This window comes from Ammospiza nelsoni, chromosome Z, assembly GCF_027579445.1.
Source record: "Ammospiza nelsoni isolate bAmmNel1 chromosome Z, bAmmNel1.pri, whole genome shotgun sequence".
Taxonomy (NCBI): domain Eukaryota; kingdom Metazoa; phylum Chordata; class Aves; order Passeriformes; family Passerellidae; genus Ammospiza; species Ammospiza nelsoni.
Window position 1 is genome coordinate 86,034,688 of NC_080669.1, and position 20,325 is coordinate 86,055,012.

Below are 20,325 nucleotides of genomic sequence, written 5' to 3' on the forward strand. Positions count from 1 at the left end.
GCACAGCCAAGTCCACCACTGACCCATGTCCTCAAGTGCCACATCAATATGGATTTTAAATCCCTCCAGGAGTGGGGACTCCAGCATTGCCCTGGGCAGCAGTGCCAGGGCTGGACAGCTCCTTGGATGAAGAGATTTTCCCTAACAGGCAATCTAAACTTCCACTGGCAGAACTTGAGGCAATTCCCTCTCCTCCTGTCCCTTTTACCCTGGGAGCAGATCCTGTTCCCTGCCAGCTGTCCCCTCTTGTCAGGGAGTTGTGCAGAGCCACAAGGTCCCCCCTGAGCTTCCTTTTCTCCAGGCTGAGCCCCATTCCAGCTCCCTGAGTTGCTCTTCATTAGATTTGTGCTCCATTCCCTTCCCCAGCTCCATTGCCCCCCTTTAGGCACACTCCATTGTTGTTGCTTGTAACTTTTCACCTACAGATTAATAGTGAAGCCAAGCATTAATTCTCCCAAGTTGCTCTTTGTGCTGTAGGGCACAGAGGCTGTTTCTTTCCTGTACACCACTGTCTGCCTGAACTAGACCCTTTGCTGTCCTTCAGGCACTCAAAACCCAGTGGCCATAATAGTTTCTGTGGTCCAAATTAGGGAGCACCTTACTACCCTGCCATGCAGGGTGGTATGAATGGAGATTTGTTCATCATTCTCCAATTGCAGTGTTTAATACCCTGGAAAAGCTTTGCAAGTTCATTTCATTTTCAGAGCAGGTTGAGAGCCCTTGAACAGTTAATAAAGTATGGTAACCTGGTCAAAAGAATAAGAAAATAAAAACATTCTTCTGAGTAGCTGCTTGTAAGCTGAGCAAAGTCCATTCTGTGCACTGAATGGAAAAAATAGCATGTGAACTTGTAATTAAAGTCAATCGCAATGTGTTTTCACAAGAGGACTGGAATAAAATGGCACAGGAAGTCTTAATGATGGCATTTCCTAACATCTGAGCACTCCACTCTGCAAATGAAAAGTCCTTTTAACCTAGGGTTGTTGCTTTTTTCCCCCCTTCAGTGCATAATACACAATCTAAAATATGACCACATCCTTCTGCAATTTTCTTCTCAGGTGTTCCCATTATTGGCACTCCTGTGGGCTGAATGTGGTCGGGATGACATTTTTCGGATTGGTTTGCAAAGCAGTTCATGTACCATCTGGATAGAGCAATTCTTTCTGCCTCTCTTTCAGCTCAGAGTGCTTAATTATGATCATTAGAAGTATCTGATAAAGCATCACTACGTGCCTTCCCCCTTCCCTCCTTTCCTCCCCTCTGTTGCTCCATAGCCTTATGAAACCCAGGGAGTGGGGGTGACAGGAGCCATACACGGGGAGCATATGTTTGGGTGACTCACTTTCCCTTGGGGCACACAAAGAGTTTTGTCCAGAGACAAATACAAAAGCTCCCCTCTAATGTGTTACCCCTGGATGAGCAGCAGCAGCAGTGTTTTCTCAGAGGCTGCTGGTGGTGGGTGCTGCCACAGGAGGTGCAAGCGGGGATGGAGAAAAGATCTGAGGCTGTATCAGACAGACCAACTCCAAATAAAATCTTCTGGTGAAGAATAAACTAACTCCCATTTGGTTCCTTAAAGCTGCACACATATGCAGTGATGACCATCCTACCTGTTTTATCTGGTGTTTTGTCCTTCACTCCTTGGCTGTTTGTTGGCAACCCATTTACCACAAGCATCACAGCTCTTGGACCTTGCACCTGAGCACCAGGATGCTGTACACTTGTTTCTGTACCATGGGCTAGAAAGTGATGGTTAGTTCCATTCCCCTTCAGCAAGTGTGCTCTGCTTCTTCAGCTCCAAACCCTGGGAAAACACTGTTACGTGCCATGTTCTTCTTTGGACACATCTGTAGACCCAAAGCATCACCTCAGAAACCTCAAGATCTGATTTTAAGTCTCTAGATGCACAAAGAGTTCAGCAGTCCTGTTACTGCAGTTACCTGTGCAGTTTAATAATGACCATTCACCTTTGAGAGATGTTCTCAGTCCTTGATTTCATTGCATTCAGCTTGGTCTGGGTACTAGGGAGTTCTAGAGCATTGCTGCTGCTGCCTGGTGCACAGGCTGTTCTGGATGAAGGGTTTCTGCATCTACTGTCCCTTCAGTTCCCCATCCTCTGGTTGGTGCAAGCAGTTTCACAGCTGCTGGAGGACACATCTGGGCTGCTCCCAAGGAGGTGTGGTACCCACTGCTGCTGTCCACTGTGAAGGGGAGGAGAAGTTGGAGGCCTGAAATGGGAAGCCACCCTTTAATTAGCTTTTCTTTGGGAAATATGAAGACAGTTGTTATTAGCGCAACGGATTTTGAAATGATGATAAAGTGAATGATGTTCAAAGCACTCGTTTGCCAAGAGACTCTCAGGCTGGAGAGAATGGGGATCAGCTAATTGGATTAGAGATGGAAATGCTGCATGGTGTGGTAGTGGTGGGGTTGTAGTTTGTGTGTTGGGTTGAGCAGAGCTGTGATGTTTGATGGCATTTGTCTATGACAAGTCCAGGGATTCAGTTGGGTTAGCTTTGTGGAGGATGACAGTACTCAGATTCACCAAGCTGAGCTGCATCTCTGCTCGCCTGGGCCAGGCTGTGTTCAGGCAAGCAGGGCCACCAGGGATGTCTTGCTCCATTGGTGTTTGCCCTCTAGTTTTGTTTCATCCTCTCCTCCAGCTGCCTCATCCAGGGGCTTTTCATTTCCATTTCTTAAAACCTTAAAATTTTTTTTTGCAAAAATCATGGTTCTGGAGTTCATAGAATCATAGAATTCCAGAATGGTTTGGGTTGGACAATACTGCAAAGATCATCTTGTTCCACCCCCTGCCATGGGCAGGGACATCTTCCACTATCCCAGGCTGCTCCCAGCCCCATCCAGCCTGGCCTGGGGCACTGTCAGGGATCCAGGGACAGCCACAGCTGCTCTGGGCACCCTGGGCCAGAGCCTGCCCACCCTCACACCTCAAAGCCTCCCTACCCTGAGGCTGGATTCAGGAAAGGCACAGTGTCCTTTGACTCCCCAAGTCCTGCCATGATCTGGGCTGGACTCTAAGGAGAGCACAGGCACACCAAAAACCTCACAGACAGTGCCCATCCAGCTTCTAAAAGCTACCAGAAGCTTCTAAAGCCACAATTTTTGAGTCCCTTGAGTAATTAACTGCATTCCTGCAAAACATTCAAGGCAAACTGTAATAGTTTGCAGCACTGGAAGATCCTGGTCTGACAGGTTGAGTTGCTGAGCCTGGGTATCCTTTTGAGCCACCAAAATGCTCTTGCTCTGAAATTAGCAGGGTGCATCTGCACGACTCTTGACCCCAAATCGCTCAAATGCTACCTGGCACAGAAAAAACCCCTTACTCCTTCATGGTGGCCTGGTGGGTGACTCCCCAAACCGGAGGAAACTCCCTTCCAAGCCAAGCCATGCCAGGCTGAGGAGCAGCCCAGGGCTCAGCAGGGAGGTTTCCCTGAGTGGGGTCTGGTTGCTGCAGTCCCCTGGAGCACAAGCAGGCACTCAGAGCCACATGTCCCTCCTGGTGCCCACAGGGAGGGCATAGAAACAACCCCTCACTCCATGACTCCCCAAAACAGAGGAAGCTCCCTGTCAAGCCAAGCTGTACCACCTCTCCAGTCTGAGGAGCAGCCCAGAGCTCAGCAGGGAGATTTCCCAGAGTGGGGTCTGGTGTGCTGCAGTCCCCTGGAGCACAGCCAGGCACTCACAACCACGTGTCCCTCCTGGTGCCCACAGGGACCTCAGCGTGGACGCGGGGCTGACCCACGCCCAGTTCCAGGTCCGGCCGGTGCCCCAGCCCTATCAGCATTACCTGGCCACTCCTCGGGTGCACCACTTCCCCAGAAGCACATCCTCAACCCAGGTGGTAAGTGAAACACTCTTACTGAGAAATGTTTTATGCATTGTCTGCCAGAAAGCAGTCAAAATAAAGGCTGCTATCTTTCTATCACCTGTCTCCTGCAAATCCCACTTATCTCCGGCCGTGGGAGGGAGTGTCTGAAAGGATAATGTTGCATCACTGCACTGGCTTAGAGAAAGAAAAGAAAAGCTTCAGCTGTTCTGGAAGGATTCGGTCCATTGCTTGCAGCACCACGTTCACAAGCTGGTCTGCAAAACATGGGCAGGATGTGAGAGACTCAGCAGTTAATATTAATAATATAATTAACACTGGAAGAAACTGTGATCTCCCAGGACTTTTTGTGTGCTGAAGGACTGGCAGTGGGTGACTGCCTTCCCTGGTGTCAGCCCCCAGGACCATCCCTCATCAATCGTTGTTCTCTACGTCAGCTCTGATGCCACCTGTAAAGGTTTTCATGACCTCTTGCACAGGTGGAAGTGGGATTGATGAGAAGACAGGCTGACTGGGGTAATTTTCTACCCCTTCTCTTAGCAGGGTGTTGTATTTGGAGCTAAGTCAAGCCAAGCACTGCTAATCCTTAAAACACCCCCAGAAATCCCATGAGGACAATTTTCCCTTATGCTGTGTCAGACCCTGACACCTGTGTACTAAAGCAAGCCTTAAAAAAAACCCAATCAAAGCTTGAATGAACAGAAATCCACCCATTTAAATGAAATAAAATTTCATTGTAATCTAATCCATGTTGGGGGTTTGGAACTACAATGCTGTGGATGATATAGGAATTATTATAACAGTTTATTTTGAAGGAGTTGCACGTTCTTAGATATCATTTCTAGGAAATGTATTCAATAAAACCTCATTTTTTTGTTATCAATAGGCTTAAATTGGTGAAAATGTCAATCTACTCTTTCAATTTGAATTTTTCAAGCATTAGATTTACATCAGGGCACACAAGGGTTTTCTGTAGGCAAGTATACAGGTGGCTTTATTTTTCTCCCTCACTTTTTTCAGGTTGTTCATGAAATCAGAAATTACCCTTACCCTCAGCTTCAGCTGCTTGCTCTTCAGGGACTGAACCCAAGCAGGCACACATCCGCTGTGCGGGAGAGCTATGAAGTACGTATCTGGGGACTGGAATTATTCATTTTTAAAGGGCTGTGAATTTATGCAAGCTCTGCTATAGAGCTGTAAGACAGTTTTTTGTGGTGTGGCAGTTGCGTTGAGCCTTTCATCAATTTTAGTAATAGCTGGGAAGTGATGGAGTTGAGTTTGGTTAAAGATGGTTTACTCCAACGTGCCTGGGTCTGGCTTGGGTTGGTTCTGGCTCCTTTCATTTATGAACAAAGTGCTCCAGATCTATGGGGCTTTGTTTCCCAGCTGTCAGATGAAGCTCAAATCCCACCCTAATTTGTGAAATATTGGATATCCAGCTCTTTGCCTCTACCTCTTAGTTATTACCCCAAGTGCCAGGGATCAGATCCATCATTACAGCATGGTTGATTTGGGGTTGATGGCCATTCCCACTGAGCAGAGGACAGGAGGGACCCTCAGTTGCCAGCAGGTATGGCTGTGTGGTGGGAGCAGTGGGGATGGCACTTTCCTGATGTTCCTGTGCTGCAGGAGCTGCTGCAGCTGGAGGACAGGCTGGGCAGCGTGAGCCGGGGCGCCGTCCAGAACACCATCGAGAGATTCACCTTCCCCCACAAGTACAAGAAGGTGAGTGCCCCAGAGCACAGCACGGCTGCCAGCCCCTCTCACTCAGCCAGGGGCTGTGGGCACGAGCAGGCAGCAGGAAGGACTTTGGTGGGTCACAGTCCCACTGCAGCAGGGGTGCTGTAATTTCTGGCGGGGCTCCCGGGGGCGGGAGCGGTGGCATAGCTCAGCTGCCTGTTTCTCACTTCTAGGCTAGGAAGCTGCGGGCCAAATTTTCAAAAGGGTCTCAACCTTCTCCCACCACCCAGCGGGTGCAATTTTCCCCCTGTCTGCACCTGGTAAGAAAGTGCACACCACCAAGGGGGCTTGGTGCATGCAAACCCGCCCCGTTCTGCATGCCAGCGGCGCTGCCCCGTGAGGGCTCTGTGTCCCAGGGAGCCTTCTTCTCCCCTGGCTTCACCAAGGGTGTCTCCTCTGTTGAAGCTGACCTCCCCACCCATGAGGAAATGGGCACATTTTTGGGTTGTGCTCAGTAGAAATTGGGAAGAATGCTTGTCTGGGTCGTCGTTCCTGGTGTCGGTCATTCCTGGCTGGAGGGTAGGGATGTCGCATTGCCCAGGTTGGAAGTGAGGTAACTCCTGCTGCACTTGTCTCTCATTACATCTCCAGTGAGCCCAGGAAAAGGATCTGAATAGCAATGGATGTGTGGGGGAAGAGAAAAAGGGGCAGCTGACAGGCTAAACACAGCCCTGTGGTGCAGCATGGGACTGGGCCAGTGGCCGAGCTGGCGTGGGGGCACAGTGGCTGCCCTTCCTGGCAGTGGTGGCACCATGAGATTTGGGGTCTCCCCAAGGAGAAGCCTCCAGCAAAGGAGACCATGGGGCCGTCCCCACTGCAAGGAAGTGGTGGGGGGCTGTATTAGGGCAGCAGAGGACAGGCTGCTCCTTGGGGCACTGCCACCAGCCTCACTGCCACCAGCCTCAGAGGAGACATGCCAGCCTGCAGCATGCTGGTGCCACACGCATCTTGCTGGCTGTTTTGGCTGGGCTGGCTTCCCCGAGCTGGAGGATCTGGCTGATAGATGGAGATCTCATTATTTATCTTCCTGCAACTGCCCAGGCTTGAGAGAGCATTAGAAGGGCAAGGTCTAACCAAATGTCTTTATAATCTTGCTGCAGAGAAGACCACAGGAAGGCAAAGCTGAGCAAGACGATGGCGAGGAGTCAGATACGGACGAGAAATGCACAATCTGTCTGTCCATGCTTGAAGATGGAGAGGACGTCAGGTGAGATCCTTCCATCCCCTCCTCTGATTCTCAGTGCCATCTGAGTTGTGTTTATTTGGATTAATGTCTCTGTTCTTGTCCTGGGAAATTCACCTGGGCTGTTGTGGGGTCTGGGAACCCAAATGCTTTGCAGATGGACATTGATATGGCAGGAGGAGCCTTGCTGCAGCACGGGGCCAGGTTTTTATAGTGTTCCCTGGGTTTGGATCATCTGCTTCCAGGCTGTGCCAGCTGGCCAGGTGGCAAAGTGTCAGAGAAGGGTAGGTTAGACTGATCTCTGACAACCATCTGCAGCTTGGGGTCATCAACACCTGAGCCTGACAGATGACCAAAGTATGATAAAAAGCAGTGTTGGTGAGAAGTCCAGGAGAGCTGGGCTTGTGTCCAAGACACAGCTGCTTTATTGTAGAATGAGTAGGATTACTTTGCCCACATGGTCACAGAGAATCATCCCCAGCCAACAGAACTCCAGTTCTCTCTAACATACATCCCAGGCTGCTCACTGGGTCCAGTCTCTGCTTGAGACACAGGATGGGGACAAGAAATTGCAAGGGGCTGAACTATAATGGCTGAAGGGACTGCAGGTGAGAAGTACTACTTCTCTTCTCATCCTTAAATTCTCAAGAAAAGCCCTGATCGTTTTGCTGTTGGTTCTTGTGGTTCAAGGTTTCCCTGTATCACAGGGGTGACACATGATGATGGCAGTAGCGATGTAGGTGAAATGTGACCAGGTTCCCTGGGGACACACATGCAGGAACAGTGTGGGCCCACCTGACTGCTAATGTGACACAACCATGAAGAGCTAAGAGGCTTTGGAGTATAACCTTGCTCCTGAAAGGTTAAAAATTAGCAGCCAGAACAATTAATAACTGGAGCAACTCAGTTCAGGATGGTGTGGGGGTTTCTAATAAGCCCAAGGAGGACACTATCTCCAGCCCAGTGCCCTGTGTGAACTGGCATGGCTGGGAAAGGCTGCTGGACCTTGGTGGCAATGGTGTCACCCCAGGAATGTTTCCAATGTTCCAAGCAGCCCCAGATGCTGTTTTTCATCTCTTTTTGCTCCCTTGGACCTCCTCCACCCTAACAGTGGTGTTTTTCTCTCTGCAGGCGGTTGCCCTGCATGCATCTCTTTCACCAAGTGTGCGTGGACCAGTGGCTGGCCACCAGCAAGAAGTGCCCAATCTGCAGGGTGGACATTGAAACACAGCTCGGCTCGGACAGTTGAAAAGACTGGCTGGACACACCATTTTCCTTACCAGGTCGTATGGCCATACACCCTTGCAGCGAAATTTTTTGCCTTCTGAGCCATTTGATTGAGAGGGGAAGTCTGCAGGCACGGTAGGGAGGAGAAGGAGGAGGTGATACAATATCTAGCAGTAGGAGATGTTGCACATATACGCAGGATACAGGCCCAGTGAAAGGGAGCTGGCATTCCCGGAGCTCAGAGACCCCGTGCTGCAGAAGATTTTAGTGTTGATTATGAAGGAACTAGTTGTGGTTAGTCCGGCCTGTCAATCCTGCTTTTCATGGGGATTGTATATATACCTCTCAAATATGTAGAAACATGTTAGGGGTCCTTTAGCTATTTCTATGGATGGCAGCTGGAGCATGTTAGCTTAAGAAATGTTGTGTTTGATGCCCTACTCATCTTGTGGTGGACATGTTGCTGTTACCTAATTTGCACCAAATATTTTTTCATAGATTCCTTATTTTGGTGCCTGATTAATACATTGCAGAGGGGGAAATAAAGAGGTCAAACATCCCCATCCTTGGGGTGGGGGAAAGAAGAGAAAATGCAAAATCCTGTTTACAGTCAGAAGGGTTTGTGCTCTTTGCCTCAGCCGCGTGTGCTTCTTTCCCTTGCATTTACAGTGTGTTGCAAATTTAGAGAAGCTTAATAAAAATAAAAATTGGGGATAAAATGAACGAAGCAATAGGGAAAAGCTTCGTTCCTGCTTGTCTGCTGGTGCTGGACACTTTCTGTAGCGGCAGAGTATTTGAGTAGATGCTGTTTCTTTGCTTTCTGTATTTTAACAAAGTAGCTTGTCATATCAAAATCCAAGGAAGTTCTGTCTACATGATTGCAATTGTCCGTGATGCTTTCTTCTGTGAGCTGTGTGGCGTGTTGGCTTTGCCAGCACTGCTCCAAAGTGATGGTTACGGAAGCCGGCGCCTTCCACTGTTCTTTGGGGCGTGACAAAGGCACCGAGAGGTGCAAAACATTGACTCTCCTCCCATTGCCAAAGCATCTCTTGATAAGGGGACAGAAGAGAACTCGAAGCTCACAAGACACTGCTGAGACCATGAACTCTTGGTCGTGGGAGGGGAAGGCAGGTGCAGGTGGGGCTGCCACTTTTGGGAGCCGTGACCTGCCCCAAAGCCCGTGCACCCGCGCACTTGCGGGCTGGCGTGCACGTTTCAGGCCGTACCCACACGGAGTAATCAGTGGCTGTTAAAAAGAAACTTAATCACATTAACACTCAAAACAGAATTAAGAGGTAATACCCAAAGGAGTGAGCTGTTGCAATCCATGCTCCCCCTAAACAAAAAAAAAAAAAAAAAAGAACTCAGTACGCCAACTGCAGGGATCGGGCGGAAAACCCTCGGGAAAACTGACATTCATAACCAAAACCTGTCATTTTCTTTTTGTTTCTTTTTTTTTTTTTTTTTCTTTCATACCAAGGGAGAAAAGACCTGCAGAGAGGCAGCAGGGGAATTAGAAACATAATCTATTGAAAATGTTGGTGTGGTGGGAATGATTTCTGTCTCCCCTGAGCATATGTTTCACTGGAGAGAAATGCTCTCCCAGGTAAATTCAGTCATAAACTCTCATCTGAGAAACTGCAAGATTCTCATGAGCTGTAACTGGAAAACGCCAACCTCAGAGGCACACAGAGATTTACTTTTTCCCCCAGTGAGAGAGGAGAGAGAAGAAGGGAAGCCCCATGTGAGGGTGCAGGAGCCTCTCATTGCGTGCCAAAGCAGGTGGGAGAGAGAGGAAGGAGACAAATGGTGACATATAGGGAAGATGTATAAGGCAGAAGTTCTTGGCTTGGTGAGGGTGGGGAAGCCCTGGCACAGGTTGTCCAGAGAACCCTGGAAGTGCTAAAGGCCAGGCAGGATGTTGTCTGGAGTGACCTGGCCTAGTGGAAGGCGTCCCTGCCCACAGTGGGTTGTTTGGAACAAGATGAGCTTTGAGGTCCCTCCCAAGCCATCCCATGACTTGATGGCACATTTGCCACCCAGCACAAGTGACGGCTTCTTGGGCAATGTGGTGGTCCCAGCCCTGATGTCCATGGGTCAGGGGGTGGCCCATGGATACCTATGGGTCTTGCTCCACCAGCATTGAAGCAGCATTACAAATAATACTAATAATACTAATACCATGACAAGCAAAGCAAGGTTTTGGTGGTAAAATACTCTGCACAGGTTTGGTCTGCCCGGGTGTGACATGTGGGGGAGAAGCAGGGAGAGCAACAGGGGGATTGACACGCCCACTGGGTGGGGAGGGAATGAGGAACACTTCTGGACCCTGTGTTTTCTTTTAAAGCCTATGAAAAAGTGTTACTATTTGCCTAATAAACAAGCACAGTTTTTAAAAAAAAGAATAAAAAAAATTGATCAAACTGAAAAAAAAAACCAAACCAAACAAACAAAAAACCAAGCAAACCTTTGATGAAGAAAAGCACCAAACTCCTATGGTCTCGTGTGAGTGACTGATCCCAAGGTGCGTGCGAATTTACAGTGTCTGGAGTTGTATCAGTGTGTCAGGTTCCTTTGCGTTTAAATAATTTGTACAACTAGGTTGCGAGTTAGGATTGTGAGTTTCAAAACAAAACAAAACAAAACAAACATCAACAACAACAACAAAAAAATCTAGAAACAAAACATCGATAGTTTACAGGGTTTTGTGAGTTTAAATGCCTTATATTTAACAATCATAATTTATGACTAACTTGTAGATATTGTGGGTTCTAATTTAATTATTTTTATAGGTTTTTTTTGCATTTTTAATTATAATTTATTTATTTAGAAATTACTACTAATTTTTTTTATTACTCCTATTACCTCATTTTTGCATTGTTTCTGGGAATGGAATGCTTTGCATGCATCGGTACTTAAAATAAAATTAAACAGGGGATGTGGGGGGTAATGCTTATCTTGTCAAAAACAGTAAAAAAAAAAAAAGAGAAAAAAATCAGGGTGTGTGATTACAAACTGTATTACTGTGGTGCTGTTACCTTGGATACATTCCATAAAAATGCAAACCTTTGATTCTGTATGCTGTGACATAGTGGAAAACTGCAATATAGTGACTGTGTTTAGCACATATATATGAATATTATTTGCACTCATAATCAAACTCTGGTGATCCTTTCACTTGCGTCCTTGCGCACTGAAGGCGGTTAATGACGCTCTGCATAAACCAAAACATTTTGGTTGTTTCTTGGTACTGCCCTGTCCCTGATGCCTCTGGTGATGCTGCTGCTGCTGCTGCTGCTGCTGCTTGTGTGACCCTGCAATAACACCCAGCAGGCCCCCACTGCAAGGGGCAATGCATGCCTTTAGTGCAAGATTGTGTCAAAAGCCCAGGTTTGGTGGCTCTGTAATTTTTGGCGTCTATCAGTGCTTGGTTTGGCTCTTTTCACCCTCTGTGTGTGCACCCAGCTGGGGTGAAGGAGGCAATAGGGTGAACTTAAGCTTGGAGGCAACAGAACTGAGGGTTTCAGTGCAGTTTTTAGGGGTTGGCTTCCTTACTCAGAGGCTAGGAAGGCCCTGGCACTGGTTTTCCAGAGAAGCTGTGGCTGCCCCATACCTGGAAGCATCCATGCCCAGGTTGGATGGGACTTGGAGCAACCTGGGATAGTGGAAGCTGTCCCTGCCCATGGCAGGGGGTGGAATGAGATGAGCTTTAGGGTCCCTTCCAGCCCAAGCAATTCTGTGATCCTGTGACACCACGTCTAGCTGAGAGTGGTTGGGATGGACACGGGATCCATTTGCCATCTCCTTGCAGTGCCTGCCATGGGCACTGGCTGTAACCCAGCTCTGACACATGCAGGGGGCAGAAGCACTTAACACTGGTCTTGACCAGTTGGCTTCACCCCTCCTGTACAGGAGGGAGCCTCAATTTGGAGCTTTTTAATCCAGTGTACAGTTGGGACCCACTCCAGAGCCCTCCTGCCCCCAAGAAGGGGGTCAGGCCCAAAATGACATGGCCAAGCATCCCCATCCTGCCATGGCTGCACCACTCTTGCAATGCATTGCCCTTTCCCCAAAGTCTCCTGAGTATCACAAGTTCCAGCTTTGCCAGAAGGTTAGAGAACCTCTGATAACATTTTAAGCTTTAAGCCATAACCATGCTCGGTCAGTGCAGACATTTAGCTGTGTACAGGCAGAAGTGGGGTTTGATGCATGTGCTCAGCCAGTAGCCATCCTCCCCACAAAAAGGCTCTAGATGAAATTCTCAGTTGGGTTAGAAAGGCACAAAATCACAGTACCTTAATTCTTTTCTCTCTGTCCCTTCAGGGTGCTGCGCTGCTTTGTTGACTTTGCCTTACCCCAGGTTTTAAACCTGTCTGTGTTTTTTACCTTGCTGCTCTGTAACACTCCTCCCCTGTAGCCTGGAGCTGTGATTTTGAGCTGTGTGGGGACTGGGGGGTTGGCTGTCCTCCCCCACAAAGTCACTGTAAGAGGGATAAGAAAAACAAGGAGCGAGTAAAACAAAACCCCCTCTCCTTTAATGACCCGGGCAGGTGAAAGGATCACCCACATTTTTGTATTCCTACTGCTGTTCTGTTGTGCTGTGCAACATTTTGCTACATAGACTATTTTATAGAAGAAAGCTAGAAAAATATTTATTATTAATATTAAAGCAATAGTGCATTGAAGAAATGGAAAGACATTAGAAATGGTGTAAATGCTTAGATTCACTTTTGGTGGACTTTTTGTACTTTATTTATAACTAATAAAACAAACCGCATTGCTAACTATAAACCTGTGCCACGCAGAAGACACCTGCCAGGGCGGTCGCTTGGTCTTTATTTGCCGCTCATTTCTGGTTTCTTTGGGTTGGAACCAATTCTCCTTGCACTGCGTGTGTCTTTGATGAGCAGGAGAAGCACTGCTGGGGTAAAAAATTCCCTGCCCATCTGGTTTGCAGAGGCTGCTGGTGGCTGGGCCCCACGACAGAGGTGAGGTGAGACTCTCCACACTGGGCACGTCGCTGTGTGTGGTGTCCTGTGGCACCAGTTTGGTCATCAGGTACCAAAAGGCTTTCTAGAATTTCAGGAAATTGCCTGTTAAAGAGAGATTTCTCCTCTAAACGCATCACACAGTGCCTGTTAGGTGTCTCTAGCAAGAGGTATCAACAGGTTCTCCCACCCTCTCTCCGGATGGAGAAGGATTTCCTTCTGCCTGGGTCTCCACTTTAATAACTAGGAACGGGAAATTGACTGGAAGAAAAGAAAAACCCCAAACCCTTCAAACCTATACATTTGGGGGTATTTTCAGTCCTTTTTGCTACCCATTGGAGAACCCAATGGGTCATACACCCAATTTTGCATCCTGCAAAATCCATTCTGTAGATCGTCCCGTGCTCTTATTTCCTTCCACAACAAATGGTGCCAGTCTCTGCTCCTGCCCACTCTTGATTCAGCTGCTCGTCCTGAAAAGCTGAGGCCAGTGCCCAGCTTTGACTGTGTGATTAGACTTAAATAAGCTTTGGAGACAAGTGGCTGCTGATCACAGAGATTTGGTTCCTGTGGCTGAAGGGAATTGCTGGCTCCCCCAGCATCCATCAAAAGCTGCATAAGGGATGAACCGTGTTCACACCACACGAACCTCTTGTTACAGGAGGCTTTTAGAAACTCAGAAAACAGAAAACAGGTTAAAAGTGACCCGCTGGTCCAGCTGGGGAAAATCTCAGTTTCTCACTGAGATCCTGCTGATGTCCTTCAGAGGGGTGACGCCGCTGAGAGAGGTGCTGCAGATGGCAATCAGGTTTGTTTTGGAGCTGGAGCAGGAAAGGAGCTGCCACAATCTGATAACAGCCCTGCTGAGCACAGAGCCTGCCTGGGGAGGGAGAGGGGCTCTGCCCATCACAGCACAGCAGCACAGACCAAAATGCAACATCTTTATTCACTGCCAGCATCTGCTCTCACTGCAGCTGCCCAGGGTTGAGAAGCTGAGCCTTTATCCAGTGTTATCCAGTGTTTTCTGGTGCCTAAATCTGGGCCTGGCCCACAGGTTGCAGCTCAGAACTGTACAACCCCATTAATAATTTTTTTTCTTTTTTAAATTTTTTTTTTTCATTTTAACTCTTTTCTAGTTTACAGTTGGCCTCTAGACACAAGGAAGGAGCAAGGAAGATTATAAGATATTTTCTACACACAGAACATAAGATACTTCACATCTCAGTCATTGCCCCTTCATGAGCCTAGGGTTCACATAGGGATATGATGCTACCAAAGATGCTTAGCAACAATTTCAAAGAGATTTGCAAATAATTTTCTGTGTCCTGCACCAAGAGGCAACTGGTCCTTCAGCATGAAACACTGCTAAGTACCCCTTGTTAATGCTTGTTTCCACTGGCAGCACCCAAGTGCTTTAGTAAGCCTAAATTTGGTAAACACAGAACTTCATCGGAGTTCCAAACTGATGGAGAACACAAATACAATGGCCCAGCCAGGTTTTGAAGACTCACACTGAGTGCTACCAATCTTGCCCTTTGCTCTTGCTTCTTATTTACATTGTTGTTTTAGGATGAAGGAATGTGCATTAAAATGCCACCAATTGGGAAATAAAGTAGAAAAAAAAAGAAGGCAGAGGTTGGTGGTGGGAGCAGGAGCTTTGAATCTGCCCAACATTCCAGCCTTGGGCAGCTTGGCCTCCACAGGAAAAGATTTACTAAGCCCTGCAAAAGGCACAGGACTAGGAAAATTTTGGCTTTTCTCCTCCCTAGATCTCCACTTGTCCAAGAAACTGTTGGATCTAGCAGCTTAATGCAAATCCAGCCTCTGGAAAAACTCCACTCTTGCCTTATTACTTCTGTAGCAGCTGTTGCAGCAACAGAGGGATTCCCCAGAGCCAGGGTGGAGCTGAGCTTTGCACTGAGGAGGGGCTTGTTTGAAGTGGAAAAAAGCAGAGTTCCTTCATGCTTTGCCAAGGCTGCCTTCCTGGAGTCAGTGTGGGTGCCGACCCTCTATCAGCAAACTCTCCCTGGCCCTTTCCAGCTCCTGGCAGCTTTGCCTGGGGCTTTGGTGCTGAATAAGCCTGTCCAGGGATGGCAGGGGGCCTTGATGACCCCAGGTACCTGCAAACCCATCTCCCACCTGCACAGTGGTTTGGTCACCCTGAAGGTATTAATTCCTGTGCCTCAACCCATGTTTCTGGCCACTTGCCACCTGTGATTCCTCCCAGACGTGAGCACATTTCACACGCAAGGTAAGAATTTATCTTTCCTCCTTGCCACAGGGAGGGATGGTGTGTGGATCAGGAGCTGCCTCCCTGCTCCCCAGGGCTGGAATCATAGAAGAATCCTGGAACCATAGAATCACCATGGGCTCACAGAATGGTTTGGGCTGGAAGGGACCTCAAAGATTCTGTTCTCCCCCTCTGCCATGGGCAGGGACACCTTCCCTTAGAACAGGTTGCTCTCAACCCTGTCCAACCTGGCCATGGAAGCAAGTGCCAGTGCAGTGAGCTTGCCCAGGGGATGGCAGGGGTTAAACTGATGCTCTAAAATCAGCTTTCCCCCTACCCTGTATGAAGTAGGAGAGACTGGAGCCAGCTGGAAATGCTGGGACTGCAGCACTGTACAGGGACAAACTCCTATTTCACAGCAGCACTCATTTGTCTGAAAAGGGGCCAAACCTCTTGACAGGAGAGGATTTTTTTTCCCACACTGCTGGTCAAACTTGGGTGGGAGGGAATGCAGGGAGATCAAAAGCCTGACCCTTATTTTGCTTCAAACACCTACTGGGGAACTGCAAGGACACTGCACAAGAACAGCAAACCCAGATGCACCAGACTCCACTCATGGGATGCCCTGCGTATCCAGGGAGTCTGAACTCCATCTCAGCAGGATCCCGGGGATGCAATCAGACCCTAGCAATCACCTCCAGCCCTCCTAAGGGCTGTTCTGCTCCTCATGCTCCTTGCTAAGGGCTGGGCACACCAGTCTGCCATGAGGAGGGAGAGCACAGCCAGCAAAGGCTGCTATTATTGTTATTCCTCCCAGTGAGTAGCTGATCCCTGATGAGCTTGATTACTGGGCTCATTTAAGCAACTTGCTCTGCTCCAGAACCATCAGTTACCATAAAGGTTTCTAAGATGAATTAGGCTGGGCTATTATTTGTGAGCTGGCAGAGACAGCCATGATATCAGGTCATGTCTCTTTGGTGGTGCCTGCTGTGGGAAACAGAAATCCAGAACTCCCCTGGAAGGGCTTTAGTGGGTTAGCAGCTTTCAAATACCTCTGAGCAATCAACAGCATTTCTAAGATGCTTCTGACTCCTGTCTCAGCATCACCAGGCTTTGCTGGGCCTCCTTTGCCCATGAGGAGTGAGGGACTGAGCAGTGGGACAGTTCTGCCTTGTGGCCTGGCACATCCAGGCATGGTCCCAGCAGAAGCATCATCCTCCACCCAGGAACTGGCTGGGCTTGGTGGGTTGAGCCCACTCTTTACCCCTTTGATCCCTGTTCTTGCAAAGTTCTTGTTTAAAGCCAGCTTCTGGCAGAGGGTGGGCCAGGAGGAAGGTCCTCATGGCTCAAACACCTCCATTTTTCCTCCTAAGGATGTGTCCTGCTGCTTTGCAGCCTAGAGAGACAGGGCTCCAGAAGCAATGATTTATGAACAGATTTTCTTGTTGGTGCCTGTAGAGATGTGAGTGCCTGGGAAGAGCTCATTGACAGGAGCACTGGCCCTTACTGCCTGCAGGAAATCCCTTCTGAGCTACGGAAAAAGACAAAACAGCAATCCTTATTAAAGGAAAAAAAAAGTTGAAATGCATGGCAGTTGCTCTGAAACAGAGCTGGTATTCAGGCCATGTAGGGTATGATTATCCTGAGTCAGCTTTGAATATAGTTAGCACAGCTTCCTTGCTGTGGAATTGATTATCTGGAAGGTCTTTTGCACTGGCAGCTGTAACCATAGATCTCAGCTCTTGGCAGAGTTGTAGGAATTCAGCCAGGGAGCAAAGTCTGCCCTGGGGGAAAAAAAGCTCACAGGTCAGAAAACATCACGCAGATCCCACTGCTTGAGACTTGGCTGGGGGGATGCAGATGCTCCCCAAACTCCCCATGGAACATCCCACTGTGCCTGCTGTGTTTTGATGTGGTGCCCTTGGAGATATCCATATGTGTGTATGGACATGCAGAGCTTGCAGTTGCCAGAAGTGGGAAAAAACTGTGATCTCCAAGCTCAATTTTCTAAAATAAAAGTGTCTCAATTCTCTCAACCTCTATGCTTATCTAAAAGTGGAGCCTATCAGTGGAGTAGGTCAGTGGGTATTCTCAGCTCTGTCAAGGCATAGCACTGAAAGCAGAAACATCTGAACTGGTAAAGGAAAGTTTATATCTCTGTTGGTTGTAGCTTTTAATCATAAATAACCAATAAATGCATTTATTTAATTAATAGTTTTATGTGCACTTTAAAAAAAAAAAAGCAACATTACTTTTACAAAATGTTAACCCAGGAAGAAGGTCTTGCTACTAAAAATCTCTCAATACAAAAGGCAGTGTATTAAAAAGTAAAAGGCAATATAAAACAGTATAAAGAGAAAAAAAAATGCATACTGAAGGGACCAGACCCCTCCTCAGTAGCTAGGAAAAAGATCCCTACAGATTAACCCATCCCCTCGGTTTTCATCCAGCCACTTCCCACAGGGAAATATGGTGGTGACGCCAGTGGCCGAGTTGGTGATCTCCACCCTCTCCACCAGCCAGCCTGGAGCCAGCCCGCTGTTGTCGTGCTCAATCTTGACCTTCTTCAGCTCCCCCATGTCCAGCGTTTCCAGGTAAAACCTGCTGGTTTTGCCTCGCTCGAAGAGGTTCCTGAACTTCTGCCGGAGCGCGCGCCGCCCCGAGTCGCCGTTCAGGCCGTAGATGGTGATGAACACGTTGGCGTCGGTGCCCGCGCCCTTCTCGAAGCCCGTGACCACGATGGTCTCGTATTTCACTGGCACCAGGCTCCGGGCTTTGCTGGCAAAGCTCTCGGTGACCTTGGCACACTCGAAGACTTTGTAGTCTCGCCGCTTGTAGTGCAGAGGGATCTTCGCGTTGCACCTGAAGAAGTACCTGATGTGGGGAATAAGGGGAAGGTCAGTGGCATCGATGGCCACTTTATGGGGCAAATGTGAGGGAATTGTGGGATTGTTTGTTTTGGAAAAGCCTTCTAGGATTGCTGAGTCAAAGTGCTACCCCACCCCAGCACTGCCCCGTGTTCCCAAAGCGCCACATCCACATGGCTTTTGAATTCCTCCAGGGATGGTGACTCCACCACTGCCCTGGGCAGCTGTGCCAGGGCTGGACAGCTCCTTGCATGAAGAAATTTTCCATAATATCCAATCTATCCTTCCCCTGGCATGTTTTGAGGCCGTTCCCTCTGCTCCTGTCCCTGTTCCCTGGAGCACAGCCCGACCCCCCCGGCTGTCCCCTCCTGTCAGGAGCTGTGCAGAGCCACAAGGGCCCCCCTGAGCCTCCTTTGCTCCAGGCTCAGCCCCTGCCCAGCTCCCTCAGCCTCTCCTGGGGCTCCAGCCCCTTCCCAGCTCCGTTCCCTGCCCTGGACACGCTCCAGCCCCTCGGTGTCTCTCTTGTGCTGAGGGCCCAGAGCTGTCCCCAGCACTGGAGGTGCCTCAGCAGCGCCGGCACAGGGACAGGCCCGGTCCACCTGTACCACGTTGTTGGTACAAAAATGGAGCCAGAAAGTTTGGGAGTGTGAATTCTACTAAGTTGCCCAATATTAATGCTGTTTCAGCATTTTCCCCTCCATGTACCAGAACTTGAATATTTCTCTAGAAAGAGAGCCACAATGGAACTTTGCAGCTGGAAAAATCTGACCTCTCCCCACACAGCTGCAGACACACTGCTCGTGGGAAGGATCTCTGTGGCTCTTGTCACCTCTTCAGCCTGTGCAATGGCATGACCAGTTCCAGACCCACCAAGGCAGTGACAAGCAGTCAGGCCCAGAGCTAAAGCAGGAAAAAGGCATAAAAAAAAGGAATGGGAAAGATGGAGGTTTAAATCTCCCCTGCCCTTTCTAGTTCACCTGTGTCATCTTTAGCAGGGAGCAATAAAAGTGGGAACAGGGAAATGAGAGGTACCACATGCCAACAGTGCTGTGTCTGGTGACGTGCAGGGAGCACCGAGCACATCCATGAATTTCCTCGTAGCTGGCACTCAGCCAGGGGCTGGAGCACTCTGCTTTTAATGAAGTATTTCACTTCCAGTGATGCAGATCAGTTCCAAATGAGCTCTGCCCCTTCCCCATCTTCACTGAACTGCAGCAGGTCTTTCTGAATGGAGTGTGGCTGGATTGCAGTGCGTGTGTAAAATAAACACCTGGAGGAAGGGTCCCTGTGAATCCTGCTGTATGGTGTTGCTTAAGCACTTCCTATACTCTTGGCATTTTCTGCAGACAAAGTGAAGCACTTATTCCCTGGGAAGAAGCTTTGTAGATGAGAAATTCTAGGAGGAAAAAAATTTTAGGCTCAGGGGCAGAAAAACTTCATGAGAGTATGATGGAGAGGATGCCCAGTGCTGCAGATTTATTTCCTCAGCTGTGTAATATCTCATGGTCTGGAAGTGAAATGGTGCATGCCAATCTTCACAAGGGGCAAAAAGAAAAAAAACTTACCTTTGTAGCCCTGGACTGTGCAAGGAAAATCTTTAAATACTATCTTTTTACATACTAAGAAAGGAAAAATCCCAGTATAATTCAAAACTATTGCTGCAACAATCTGTTAACTCTTTAAACTTGGTCTTTGGCTTGTCTGGGTAGGTTTTTTTATATCTGGGATGAGTAATACCTGAAGTGAGAACTTGTTCTCGTGGTGCAAGCTCTCTAGTTGCTTGTGTGCACTGCAAACACCTCTGTAAAGTGCTGCATCTGCAGAGCTGGAGCCTTGCTCCAGTGCAAGGACAGACTGCAGGCTTTACCCACACCTTCTGGCTGCCCTCTCTAATTTAAAACAATCTCTAAAATGTGAGATTTTATGAGAAAACCTGTGGCCCCCTCACAGCACACTGTTCCAGCAGTTTCAGCATGCTCCCAGTGAGTTCAGTGCACGGATCTGATTGCACAGCTGGACTCAGAGGGTTCCAGGCTTTTCCCCACCAGGAGAAAAGAGCATGTTTTAGTATGCAATTGACTGAGTTTTCATTCAGCAAATATTATTAAGGCTCTTCAGTTGGCTGATTAATTTGCTAGGAGAGACTCTTAGCTTCTAAAAAAAAACCTCACCACTTCAAGGATTTCTTCTTAAACACTCAATTGTCTCAGCTGGAACAAACTCCTCGTAGTTAAATTCTTCAG

General features: G+C 48.3%; 2 protein-coding genes across 2 annotated transcripts in view; one reads left to right on the forward strand and one right to left on the reverse strand.

The window, feature by feature from the left end:
* ARK2C (arkadia (RNF111) C-terminal like ring finger ubiquitin ligase 2C) overlaps nt 1–8,848 on the forward strand; it is a 51,305-nt gene extending 42,457 nt beyond the window's left edge. Inside the window, exons 4-8 of the mRNA XM_059492789.1 lie at nt 3,733–3,862; nt 4,868–4,972; nt 5,477–5,572; nt 6,688–6,794; nt 7,902–8,848. Of these exons, the coding sequence (XP_059348772.1) occupies nt 3,733–3,862; nt 4,868–4,972; nt 5,477–5,572; nt 6,688–6,794; nt 7,902–8,019 (556 nt within the window). The 3' untranslated portion in view covers nt 8,020–8,848. The remainder of the gene's footprint in view (nt 1–3,732; nt 3,863–4,867; nt 4,973–5,476; nt 5,573–6,687; nt 6,795–7,901) is intronic.
* An 8,760-nt stretch (nt 8,849–17,608) lies between these two features.
* LOXHD1 (lipoxygenase homology PLAT domains 1) overlaps nt 17,609–20,325 on the reverse strand; it is a 79,808-nt gene continuing 77,091 nt past the window's right edge. Inside the window, exon 25 of the mRNA XM_059491857.1 lies at nt 17,609–18,089. Coding sequence (XP_059347840.1) covers nt 17,609–18,089 — 481 coding nt within the window. The remainder of the gene's footprint in view (nt 18,090–20,325) is intronic.